This window comes from Schistocerca piceifrons, chromosome 11 (assembly GCF_021461385.2).
Source record: "Schistocerca piceifrons isolate TAMUIC-IGC-003096 chromosome 11, iqSchPice1.1, whole genome shotgun sequence".
Lineage (NCBI taxonomy): Eukaryota > Metazoa > Arthropoda > Insecta > Orthoptera > Acrididae > Schistocerca > Schistocerca piceifrons.
In genome coordinates this window covers 71,859,937-71,872,978 of record NC_060148.1, presented here as the reverse complement: position 1 = coordinate 71,872,978, position 13,042 = coordinate 71,859,937, and the positions used below count along the sequence as shown (strand labels likewise).

The following is a 13,042-nucleotide window of genomic DNA, read 5'->3' as shown; positions in this document are numbered from 1 at the left end:
TGCCTGGCAGAATTTTGCTTAGAGCACAATTTAACCACTAACAGTTGGTTTGAATCATGAAGACAATTGTGTACGTGTTAGGAGTCAGAATGCACCTCAGTATTTGAGACATACTACATAGTCCTAATATTTACTATTACTTTACAAATGAAATTAATGTGCTCGGATCGAACCTTCTTCTCTCATCGTGAGTCTGGAAGTTGCTAATGTCCATTCCAATCAGCTGGAAATTTATTTCCTGAACAAGAGATTACGAGTTGCAATTTTCATTTTAATCAACAACGTGGAAAGAAGTCCCCTCTTAAGAAAAACTAAGAAAGACATTGTTATCTAACAATCTATCCGGAGTACGATATATTATCTTAGAAATATTGGACCATGGTTGGCTATCTATTCAGAAAATACTGTCTGAAAAACTAGTTTCGTCGATTGTTGGACTATTTCTGGACTAGTTGGTTGGTAAAGACCAGATGCCATCAGACATTTGGAATTACAGTGGAAGGCCCCATCACATCGAAAACGCCTCTGAGGGGTGGAAGAAAGTGATAACATTAATATCAAAAGCTCAGTCAAATGTTTTCTCATTAATAAAAAACCTTCGAGAGGGCGTAGAGTGCTTTTGCTGATTAATTTCTAATTCGGATGGAAAAAGAATAAGGAACTCTGCAATTCATACTGATGAGACGACTGTAATGATTCCAAATTGATGGCACCGTGAAATCATTTCTGACTTGTGTGACCCACACACAGAAATTACACTGTAGAAGGAAACATCACCACCATTGGAAATTGTATCAATATTGAAAAGTAGTTTAATGCACGTCGTACTCATTGGAAACCTTGTAAACAACTTTAATGATGGACGAAATGAGACCACTTCCTCACGGTTTTCCTGGGAAAAGACACACAGACAGCTAAATACCTGTTGTAATTTCTGGAACATTCGATAATGGAAGACAGGTACCGTAAAGGTAATGCCTCTTCTAGGGCACCATCACGGCACTCCTATTGAGAGAGACTCCATGAAGAAAAACCTGTGTGGGTGGACAGCAAACAGAAAACCGGTGCAGAAGACACAAATGACAAGCAGCCACATCCACTCATTCGCCCTCTGTCTGCAGACCTGCTGCGGACCACTGCACGGTGTGTGGTCGAACCACTGTCCTCCCGAATGTGAGCCCAGAGTGTGTCACCGCCGCGCCCTGCATATCCAGTCCACTACTTGCATTTCACACACGTTTCTCTGTCGGTTACTTGGCGCAGACACGCACGAAGATTGTGTCTCCAAAATATGCTGAAGGTGATCGGGACCATGGCTCTCTGTCTACTAATAATTCAGACACGATCCTGCTCAGTATCTTGGCAAATTTGTGATTACCTAGAAAACTCTTTGAGTGAAAGAATCTGCGAAAGCTCAGTGTAAACTACAGTCGCGTTGCGAGTATCACAATAAAGTAGAATACTACACCACTGATCTCGGGATATATTAAAGATTTATAAGACAATGACGTCTGTTTCGTAGACGAGGAACATGTCGATGCTCGATGACTGTATGGAAATGTAAACGGCTTTACAGCTTTTACCACTTCGTTCATTGACATGCAGCAGCACTTGGATGTAGGAAAATACCGTAACAATACCTGTAAACAACAGTAAAAAGCCGTTCATTATGCGATTACAACTCCAGTGTCCAAAGTTTTGAGCCTATAACATTGAGTGCATACTTGGAATGGGGAGGCGAAAAAAACCGCAAAGCGATATAAAACGGAAGCAAATGTACAACTAACTAATGAGGGATGGGAAAGGAAGACTTGGGTTGGTCGGGTGGCTTCCAGAAGCCTTCAGTGCACGTGTTGGCCTGCGACCCTGCGCTGACCTCCGGCGCTGCGCTCTGTGCAGCACTGCCTCGAAGTCTCCATCCACTTCGAGCGGCCGCCACAGAAGCCTTGGCACGAATTCTTAGGCACTCTGTTAACACCGTAACGATCCGGCAGACGTCTTACGCTGGTGGAATGGAGATGCTGATTCGGCACGTTTCGAAAAAAGTGGACGCCGTGCTCGCGAAACCCAATTGTCTGAATTTACGAAACCAGTTACACTGTAGTGTGTGGAATTATTTCACTGACTCCGTCGTTTGCCCCCTCATACGACCAGGAGAGTCAAGAGTGTTGTTGGAGCTGTGATGGAGCTTACTTTGGTTTAGCCATGACGTATCTATCATCTAATAAGTATCCGAACGTTCTGTGGGGCAAAGATGCTATACAAACATGTCCACGCCAGAAGGAGATGCAAATATATATTTGTGCGAAAGTTCCACAACACATGTTCTGGAAATAGAGCCAACGAGTTTCATTCCTAAACTGCTCAACCTGGAAATACCTGGGTACACCATAGCTTGCAACATTCGGATAAAATGGCGACATGATTTACGATAGTATTATGCAGCATTCTTTACCACGGAGGTGGGCACTGCATCTTTTTCTGAAGAAACAAGACGCAGATATCAATCTGTTCAAAGGAGAGTTAAACATACCAATGAATTTAGACTTACAGTGGTTCAAAACGGCTCAAATGGCTCTGAGCTGTATGGGACTTAACATCGGAGGTCATCAGTCCAATAGAACCTATAACTACTTAAACCTAACTAACCTAAGGACATCACACACACCCGTGCCCAAGGTAGGATTCGAACCTGTGACCGTAGCAGGCGCGCGGTTCCGGATTTAAGCGCCTAGAACCACTCGGCCACGATGGCCTGTCAAGTTTAATCGTGCCTACCCTGAGACATTCACCAAGGAAACTGATTTCTGCATTACATGTACATTGCTTCTGATGTGTCACTGATCTGTGGAACCTGAGATAAGGAGGAAGAAAATTTTTCTCAGAGGTGCCACGAGCTTAGATTTAAATATAAGTCCTGTAACTTTAGTGCTGAAGGAAGTTTGTTGCTTTGCCATTTTTTTGCTATGACATATATAAACCATCTTTTGACTGAGAACAATAACATTTTTAGAAGGTGAAAGCAGTCTATCGTAGTACCACGCTGGTAGTTACAAACCTTAGGTGATAACGAAGCAGTACGGACCATTGTCATTTGAAGGAAACTGGTGACGTTGCATTTGATTTAGGGTGGACAACACTTCAACAGCTGTTGTTTCATACAGGTATGCATGCGCCTCGTACAAGTGTTGAGGGTGCAGTGTGAGGGCTGCTCAGTGGCACTGTGTTTCAGGACCACCCACCATGTCGGCAGTTACGGAGGTTCAGAACACCACAACCGAGGCCCTGGCCGCCCTGCTAGACGGGGGTGAAGGCGCCCTGGTGACGCTCGTGGCGGGCGAGACGAGGGTGGCGGCTCACAGGGCCGTGTTGGCAGCCGCGAGCCCCGTGTTCGCAGCGATGTTCGCGCACGGCATGCTGGAGGCCAGCTGCGGCCAGGTGAGCATCGACGACGTGGAGGGCCCGGTGCTGAGGCTCCTGGTGGCCTACACGTATACCCTGCAGGCCCCCCAGCTGCCCGACACGGCCGCCCAGCTGCTCTCGGCGGCCGACAAGTACGGCTTGTCGGGCCTGAAGGCTGCCTGCGAGCGGCAGCTGATCTCGCAGTTGGCCGTCGAGACCGCAGCGGCGACGGCCGTCAGGGCAGTGAGGCACTCGTGCCCGGACGCCACCAGGGCTGCCGTCGCCTTCATAAAGCACCACCCGCAGGTGATGGCCACGTGGGGCTGGGCAGACGCTGTGCTCGACTACCCACAAGAAGTCAACAAAGTCACCCGTCTGCTCGGTGAGCCACCAGCAGAAGCCAGGTAAGCACGATTCCATTTTTGGCAGTGCTAGTGTGAATTTGACGTCGTCCTTGCTTTGTTCGTCGTGGGTTGCTAAGTCTCTCGCTGTTTACACTTCTACTGCTTCTTATCAATTTTGCCTTTCTCTTATTTACTCTCATTCCATATTCTGTACTCATTACACTGTTCATTCCATTCAACAAACCATGTAATTGTTCTTCACTGTCACTGAGGGAATCAGTCATCAGCAAATCGTATATCGTTTCACCCTGAATTTTAATTCCACTCTTCAGTCTTTCCATTATTTCCGTCATCGCTTCTTCGGTATATAGATTGAACAGTAGAGGCGAAAGATTACATCCCAATCTGACACCTTTTTTAACCCGAATACTTCGCTCTTCGTCTTCCACTCTTATTTTACCTTTTTGCCTCTTGTACATATTGCAAATTACTCGACTTCTCCTGTGGCTTACCCGTATTTTTCTCAGAATTTCAAACATCTTGCAACATTTGATATTGCCGAACGCTTTCGCCAGGACCACAAATCCTATGAATGTTACGGAACGTCAATTTTCTTTTCCGTTCTCCTGTGTATTATCCTTCTTAGCAACTGGGATGCTAGAGCTGTTAAGCTGATTGTGCGATAATTCTCACACTTCTCTGCTCTTGCAGTCTCCCAAATCGTGATGATTATATTTCTCTCTCTGTCAGATTGTATATTGCCAGACTCATACATTCTACACACCAGTGAGAATAGACCTTTTGCCACCTCCTCCAATGATTCTAGAACTTGTGATTGAATGTTGTCTATACCTTATGCCTTCTTTGATCTTAAATTTTCCAAAGCGCTTTTAAAATCTGATTCTAATCACCAATATTTTCCATACCGACTCCTGCTTGTTCTTCTGTCACGCCATCAGACAAGTTGTTCCAATCAGAGAGGCCTTCAGTGTACTCCTTCCAACTATCCGGTCTCGCCTCTGTATTCAACACTGGAATTCCCATTGTGCTCTTAATGTTACCACGCTTGCTTTTAATTCTGTGGAAGATTGCTTTGACTTTTCTATATGCTGCGTCAGTTGTCCCAAGAATCATTTCTTCTTTGATTTTTTCACATTTTTCGTGCAGCCAATTCACGTTAGCTTCTCTGCACTTCCTATTCATTTCATCCTTAAGTGCCATATTTCTCAATTACTGAATTTTCCTGAATATTTTTGAATTTCTTTCTTTGATTGATCAACTAAAGGTTTTCCTGTATTTTCCATGGTTTCTTCACAGTTAGCTTCTTTGTACCTACGTTTTTCTTTCCAACTATTGAGCTGTTAATTATCGCAGTATCTGTAGCCTCAGAGAACATAAATCTCATCTCTTCTTTCCTTAGTACTACTGTATTCCACTTCTTTGTACACCGATTGCTCCTGACCAGTCTCGTAAAATTCAGCCTACTCTTCATCACTGCTAAATTGTTATGAGTCTATATGTACTCCTGGGTTTGCTGTACTGTCCAGTATCTGATTTCAAAATCTGACTTTAAACCTCCCATGTTTCAGTCCTTTTCCAAGTATACCCCCTTGTCTTGAATAGACTATACCAGCTACTACTAGGATAAATTTACTATAGAACTTAACTAGCCTTACTTCTCTCCTATTCCTATTGTCAAGTACATATTCTCGTGTAACCCTTTCTTCTACTCCTTCCCCTACAGTTGTGTTTCAATCCCTCCATGACTATTACATATGTACCAAATTACGTGTTCAATATCCTCATACTTTCTCTCTCTTCACCTTCAACTTGCGACGTCATCATGTATACCTGAACTATGGATGTTGTTGGTTTGCTTTCGATTCTCACGAGAACATCTATACTCATCCGTTCACAGTATCTCACTTTCTGCCCTGCCTTTCTATTGATACTGAATCCTACTCATGTTATCTGCTGCTGTTGCTACTACCCTATTCTCATGTGGCCAGAAATCCTTCCTTTTCCCTTTCCTTTTCCCTTTCCTTTTCCCTTTCCCCTTTCCCTTTCCCCTTTCCCTTTCCCCTTTCCCTTTCCCCTTTCCCTTTCCCCTTTCCCTTTCCCCTTTCCCTTTTCCCTTTTCTTTCCGCGTCACTGACACACACTACAGCTAGATACGTCCTCAGCATTTCCCTTTTCTTATTTTCTAGCTTCTCAACCACATACAAATTCCTTACTTTCCACATGACGACTCGTAGAACGTTATCCTTTTGTTGATTACTCAACTTTTTTCTCATGGTCACCTCCCCCTTGGGCCTCCTCGCCTGGAGGTTTGAATGGGGGACTAGTCTTGCCAATGGAGAGTCTGTACAGCACAGACTTATTGAATCACATGCCTCATTGACGGACGTTATGTATCTTTAAGCAGTGGTTTACATTGCCTTCTGTATCCTCACGTTGTTGATCATTGCCAATTCTTCCTCATTTAGGGGCAGTTTCAGACCTCAAGGGAAAGAGTGTGCCCTGAACCTCTGTCGGCCCTCCGCCCTCTTTGGAAAGGCTGTTGGCTGAAAGAGGGTGACACCTTATGCTGGAAGTCTTCAGACACCAATGCTGATGATTCTTATTCAAAATTTAAGTGATTGTGAGGTTCAAACCCGGGACTGAGGACTTTCCTGATTACTAAAAAAGACGCTACCCCTAGGTGACTGGCACCAAAGAGCAGGGTATGACTCCCTGAGATATCCAGTAAAGCAGGAGCTATGAGCGCTGGGGCTACTCATGCACACTGGGGGCAAACAAGAAGAGAATACTCCAGCCAGCACAGTAACATTGTCACACTCAATGCTGTGACTTACAATCACATTTCCTTCTCGTCTCTGTTCAGCTATCGTCCTGAATATTTTCCGTGCATTTCCTTTCACTAAACAGACAGGCAATCTCTGCCCCCCCCCCCCCCCCCCCCCCCCCGGTCTTGTTTGAAGTTCCCTGTGGCGTCACCAGAGGTCGTCCAGGGAATCCTATCAGGTTTCCTGCTACTGGCATACAGCAGATTATATTTGCTGTCCACCTACAGGTGTAAGACATATCTCCCACAACGTCAGTATTGATGTGACGTTTTCATCCAGCTATCGTTTGTTGCCTCTGTCTCTCGGATACATATGCTCCATACAAGTCTATTTTGTTTCCTTTTCAATTAAAAAAAAATCCATATTCAATAGACTACAGGTTACTTCACAAGTTGTAAACATTGTCCATCATATAAAAATTGCATACACTGCGTAATCCATTTTTTTCTTTTAATGGTGGCCTCTGCTGCAAACTGCTCAACACGAAAATTGTTGTTTAAGAAACACATCACCACTGCTCTCTTTTCAATGAATCGAATTGTAGAGACATTACACACATATGTACAGTTCTATTTGCTTTACTCAAATGCAGATTTTGAATATACTCCTGATAACTTTTATAGCATAGCTCTTGTAATTCTTGTCCATCTTCGTCATTCCCTCAGGCTTCACATAAAACAGCGCCTGCATATCCATGACCATATAGTTTCAACAGTAAGTTGATATTCCAACTTATCAGTTTGTTTCTCTATCGCTGGATCTCTCTCTCTCTCTCTCTCTCTCTCTCTCTCTCTCTCTCTCTCTCCCTCCAGTGATATAATTCAGCATCCATATATCAGTTTTCAAATTACCTCACAACCAAAAGTAGCAGCCAGTTGACTTTCACTGCTTCTAAATTCTGTCTGAAAGTTGTTCTGTCAGGGCAGCAAAATTGTTGGCCCTTATGTTTAGAATTTGGTTTGTGCTTCATTTTGAACAATTTTTTGTTTTGCATGTTAAGCTACGCTAATGGGGAATATAGCAGAAGTAGTGCAGAAAAAGATCAGTTAATTGGTGGCACAGTCACATTAAGTGACAGGCTGGTGTTGTTGGCACTGAGTGTACTGTTACCCCGGTGGACAGTCCCTCTGCTGTACCGCCTGCAGTGAGCCCCTGTGTGAACACGCCCATCCACACAGTGTTTCTCTGTGCAGCTCGCCAACCGCCACAGGGGGCGGGCCCACCCCCAACTCTGACCGTCAACCCCACAGCGGCCACAGCCGGACTCCTGCTGCAGCTGCGCCTCCGACGTCTGCCCGACACACCCCTCCACCTGATGACGCAGCCGTCTCGCGCTTCCGGTGAGTTGTGTTACCACAGGTGCCAAAGTCTTACCCTCACAGTACTGCTTATTTTGGCATTAACCAGCCGATACACTAAATAAAATAAAATACAGATTCCTTCAGTTTTTGGATAGAGGTTACAGTTGCCATTAAACATTACTCCTTTCTCACTTTTTTGGCTGTGATATTTTGAAGATTGAGCACATATGCAGAAGTTTTCTCGTTCTCTGTATTTGCAGTGAGAATTACGTTCAGTTCAGAGTCACTCAACTGTAGTTACGTAGGAAGTGTCCCATACAAATAATACCCATTCTTTATATATTCTTTATATATTGATGTGTTGAATCTAGATTTTGTTTTGAGTGATGACTGTGTGTTTTACAAATTGATTCTGAATTAAATGGGTATGGAAACGGGATTTTTCACGCAATTCCACTCAACAGAACCTATGTGAATGGTTGTAGATATGTTGTTGAAGACACTCCGGAAGAAATGGCAAAAGAAAGGTAAATAGAAATAGAAGTAATAATGACAAAAAGTTAATATTTAGTACAGTAATGAGGATACAGCTTGTTTTGGGTATGTCTTAAAATGTAATTCGAATATTCCTTAAATGGTTCCCTGGTCAGTTACGTCTGTAGTGACTACTGGAAATCTGTGCCACACTGTAACAGGAGCCCAGATTTGCTGCTTATTGCAGGCAGTCTCCTTGAGCAGTAGGCTGCATGAGCACACCTCCACTTCTGACTCAGTGTCTCATCGACACTTCCACTAGAATTTATCCTGGGGGACTTGTGGGAAGAGTAGCAAGAGGAAAATCGGATCCGTGGATTTGTTATCTTACTTCAGATGATGTACGGGAGAACCTTTTGTGATGGTGTCTGCAAACCATGGGTAAAAACATCATCCACAATGGTAATTCTATCTACGCCAGCAAACACACTCAGCTGGTCTAATGGTTGAGGCATCTGCTCTCGAGAAGTGAGAAATGCAGTGGGTGTGGCTGATTGGAGATGCGTACAGCACTGTATGGATCGTCACTCGTAAACAAACTGATGGATGATGGAGGTCACCAGGTGTGATGAGTAGTGGTTTTGATTCACCGAGGAGAAGTTTTGTATAATTCCATGGTATATTTAACTTTTATTTTTAGAAAAGAGCAACCGACGTGGGCAAAGATAGTTGGTCCTACTGAAAATATACTGCCATCTCAAAGTGAACTGACATGTTTGCAAGATGACTCAATAGCTGGTGGATTTCAAAATAAAGTACGGACCAATTTATGCTTCAGTAACACACACACACACACACACACACACACACACACACACACACACACACACACACACACACACACACACACACACAGGACCAACAGCAGTGAGACTCGACTTTTCAAATTAACCAGAGCAGAATGCAATAAGCTATTGTATAATACAGAAATTTCTCCCCTATACAAAGGGAAACGTGGGAGCCAAACAAGTAATTTAATGTGGATAATGTGGCAGGAGTCTTTTGAATGGACTTGACTAATTCCCTTTTAATAGTTTCCACAATGAAACATTGTCTCAAAATGTGGTAGAAAGCCCAAAGAGATTCTGGTCGTATGTAAAGTACACCAGTGACAAAACAGTCAACACCGTCACTGTGCGATAGCAATGGAAATGTTCCCGATGGTGGTGCCACTGCAGCGGAGTTACTAAATACAGTTTTCCGTAATTCCTTCACGAAAAAAGGCAAAGTAACTATTCAAGAATTCAGCTGTTAGCATCAGTGACATAAAAGTATATATTTTAGGTGTTGTGAAACAACTCAAATCACTTAAGAAAGGCAAGTCTTCTGGTCCAGATGGAATACGAATCAGGTTCCTTTCAGCGTATGCAGACACAATAGTGCCTTTCTTAGCAATCATATACAACCGTTCACTTGGCGAAAGGTCTGTTAGCACAGGTCACGCCATTACTCAAGAAAGGAAATAGGAGTAACCTATTGAATTCCAGACGCATATTACTGACCTCAGCTTGCAGTAGGATTTTGGAGAATATACTGTACTCGAACATTATGACTCACCTTGAAGAAAATGAGTTATTGATACATAACCAACACGGATTCAGAAAATATCGTTCTTGTGCAACACAGCTAGCTATTTATTCCCATGAAGTAAAGAGTGCTGTCGACAAGGGATCTAAGATCGATTCCATATTCCTTGATTTCCAGAAGGGTTTTGATACCATTGCTAACAAGACTATTACATGGTGTATACGGCCCGGAAGATCTGGGAAAGACCCAGGAATTTTTTCATCCACAAGAAAATCGGGAAAAACGGGAATTTTCTAGAATCCCGGGAGTTTTTCATTGATTTAGTTTTCAGTTAATTTTTTGTCATTTTGACGGGTAATAACCGATACGCTAACAAAGGACATTACTGTATCCTGCTACTGCAGAATAATACTGCAGCAACAAAATATGAACGAGGGAATGAAATCTAAATGCAAAGGAAATGGTTCATATATAAACAAAAAAACACAGTGCTCATACAAGTGTCTGCCAACAGCAAAATGTGTGAAAGGCTGTAGGAAGACAATGCAGTGCTTCGTCACAACAAATTACCTCCGATGAGTGTTAAGTCACAACTGTTTACATCAGATTCATTTAAGCAGTTACGAGCGGAATCACACGCATGTGCAGTTGAGTTGCGTCTGAGTAGTAACTTCTTTCACTTCTGGAAAGAGGAATGTCGCTGTTGGTTCGGCACGCAGCAAACCGGAGTATCTGAACCAGGCGGCAATTTCGGTGGCGAGGGGGGGGGGGGGGGCAAATTCGTATTGTTGAGGAAAAATAACCTTATTTGACAAAGCACCTAGCATCTAGAGCACATTGGTCTATCGATTATTCAAGAGAGTTTGAAGCTCATCGCTGTTGATTTTTGAACATTTTGGATCACATTCTAAGTTGATTTCTGAATGAATCATAAGTTGATTTTTGAATGCGTGCATAGTGTATGTGATGTACCTGCCAGGGGAATCCTCGTCGCATCTGGAAATAAACTTTCCTGCAGACAAAAGGGGACGGGGCTACACGAGCTGAGCGGAATAAAGCCGCACGGGTGAATGTAGTATGTGTGTGTGACTGACTGGTATGCAGATGATGAGCGTATAGCTACGTCCGTAGATTCAGACTACAAGAGTGGAAATGAACGACTAACAGGAATAACAGATACGAAATATTAACGTATTATCTTGTCGCTGTATCAGAGAAAATGAAAGTTTGGACAGAAAATTTTTGACCAGGTCGCTACACTAGAGAGGGCAAGTTGCACATTTCCTGGTTAGCAGCTGCTTAAGTTCCATTCTGGGAGTAGCGCGGAAAACGCGTTGTACGAACACGTAATAACACCTAACTGGAGAATAATCGCTGGATAATTACTAAACCGGTGATTCTGGCAGAGTTAGTAGAGTTAACTGGAGAATGAGCTTTGACAATGATAGGAATAGTTACAGAATTAGGGATGAGAAGATTTTGTTAGAACGAGGAAGGAGAAGAAACGGGGCGGTTCCAAATTTATACAAAAATTTCATACTACTACTTTTCTACTTTTCGATCTCATGCTTTAGAAACTGGAGCTTATGAATGAAACATGAAACTATTTCCTAACATAAAGCCTTTTGCTTGTAGTAGGCCAAACAGGCATTTCATATTATTACTTGGCAGAGTTATATTCTGCTGTATTATAAAAATGACCATTGTTACCAAAACGATCTCGCTTGTTTGGTGTGTGTTACAGTTGCTGCAATATTAGAAAGGCCTATTTTCTTTCATCCTGCAAACAGTGGCTATAGACGTAATGAGATCGAGAAACCACACCAGTCTTTGGTACTATTTGTATTAAAAGCTTTTTTAGTATTAGACAACGACATTTTGATTTTTCTTGTAGCAAAACAGTTGACGAATTTTGATGAGGTAACAGATTCTTTCACAGAAAGGAAAGCACGGCATTTAAAGCTAGAGCAAGATTAGTGAGAAAAGAATGCAAGGATTGAAGAAATATGTACTGCCTTGCTTGTCTCTTGTCTTACCTGGTTTTGTGTATCCTGTATTTCATTTTATGTCACACAGAACGGAAAGTTATTAGCTATTAGGCAATAAAGAATCGACATTTTCCGAAGAAATCTTCCTCTTCCGGTTACAAATAATTCCATCCAGTATTAATTGCGAGATTATTTTGTTTAAAAAACAAAGGACATTTTAATTTCCGCTGTCCTGAATGTAGTTCGATGGCATCTGTTACAAAATACACATTTGAGTCACACAGTGCAAAGTGCAGTGGCGTGCAGTGCAGTAAGAGAACGCTGTGTTAAGAGGCGTGGCACTGCACTTTGGCACACTTAAGACCAAATACCGTGTCCTAAATTTCCTCGAAGTTATATGTTTTATGCATAGGACTCTTCAGGAAGAAGTGCGCTACAAAATGAACATTTTTTGAAAAGTTTTTTTTTACGCCCTATCTCAAGCGCTTGAGGGAGGGGTGGAGGGGGGGTGGCGCCACCATCTAACCATCTAGTATTGCCCTGGTAAGAAATATCATAGATCCAGGGTTGATGCGCAGATCAGGTTGTCTTGTAGTTGGGGGGGGGGGGGGGGTGATCTGTGTTCACATTTAGTGACTTTACCCGTTTCCTCTTCATTCACTGCTGTCATGTCAAATGAAAGGGAGTGGTGTCTGTGGCTGGGAGATATCAAGTGAATTAAAATACATTCACACAATTATGGAAGATTAAAATATGTCATTAATTCCAGATTTTAATACAATTTCCACCTTTCTGACAGTCAAGCATTAATTATCTTGCAGAACAATGAAGTTAATTTTGTCGCTTTGCTGAAGTAATTCAGCTTTTATTGATCTTTTCCGCTGAGGCAGCCAGTTTGTTTGAAATGAAGTGTTCAATTCCACATTATTGGCTAGTTTCAACTATTTGCTGCATTTCAAGGACACGGGAATTTTTTCATCCGGGAGAAAACCAGGAAAAACCTGGTAATTTTTTAGAATTCTGGGAATTTTTCATTGTTTTAGTTTTCAGTTAAATTTTTGTAATTTTGACTAGCAAGAACCGTTACTCTAACAAATGAT

At 42.7% G+C, this 13,042-nt stretch overlaps 1 protein-coding gene across 1 annotated transcript in view; it reads left to right on the top strand.

Moving 5' to 3' along the window:
* The window catches only part of LOC124719969 (ankyrin-1-like), a 64,692-nt gene that overhangs the window by 35,608 nt on the left and 16,042 nt on the right, over positions 1-13,042 (top strand). The window contains exons 2-3 of the mRNA XM_047245187.1: positions 3,233-3,806; positions 7,786-7,932. Of these exons, the coding sequence (XP_047101143.1) occupies positions 3,244-3,806; positions 7,786-7,932 (710 nt within the window). The 5' untranslated portion in view covers positions 3,233-3,243. The remainder of the gene's footprint in view (positions 1-3,232; positions 3,807-7,785; positions 7,933-13,042) is intronic.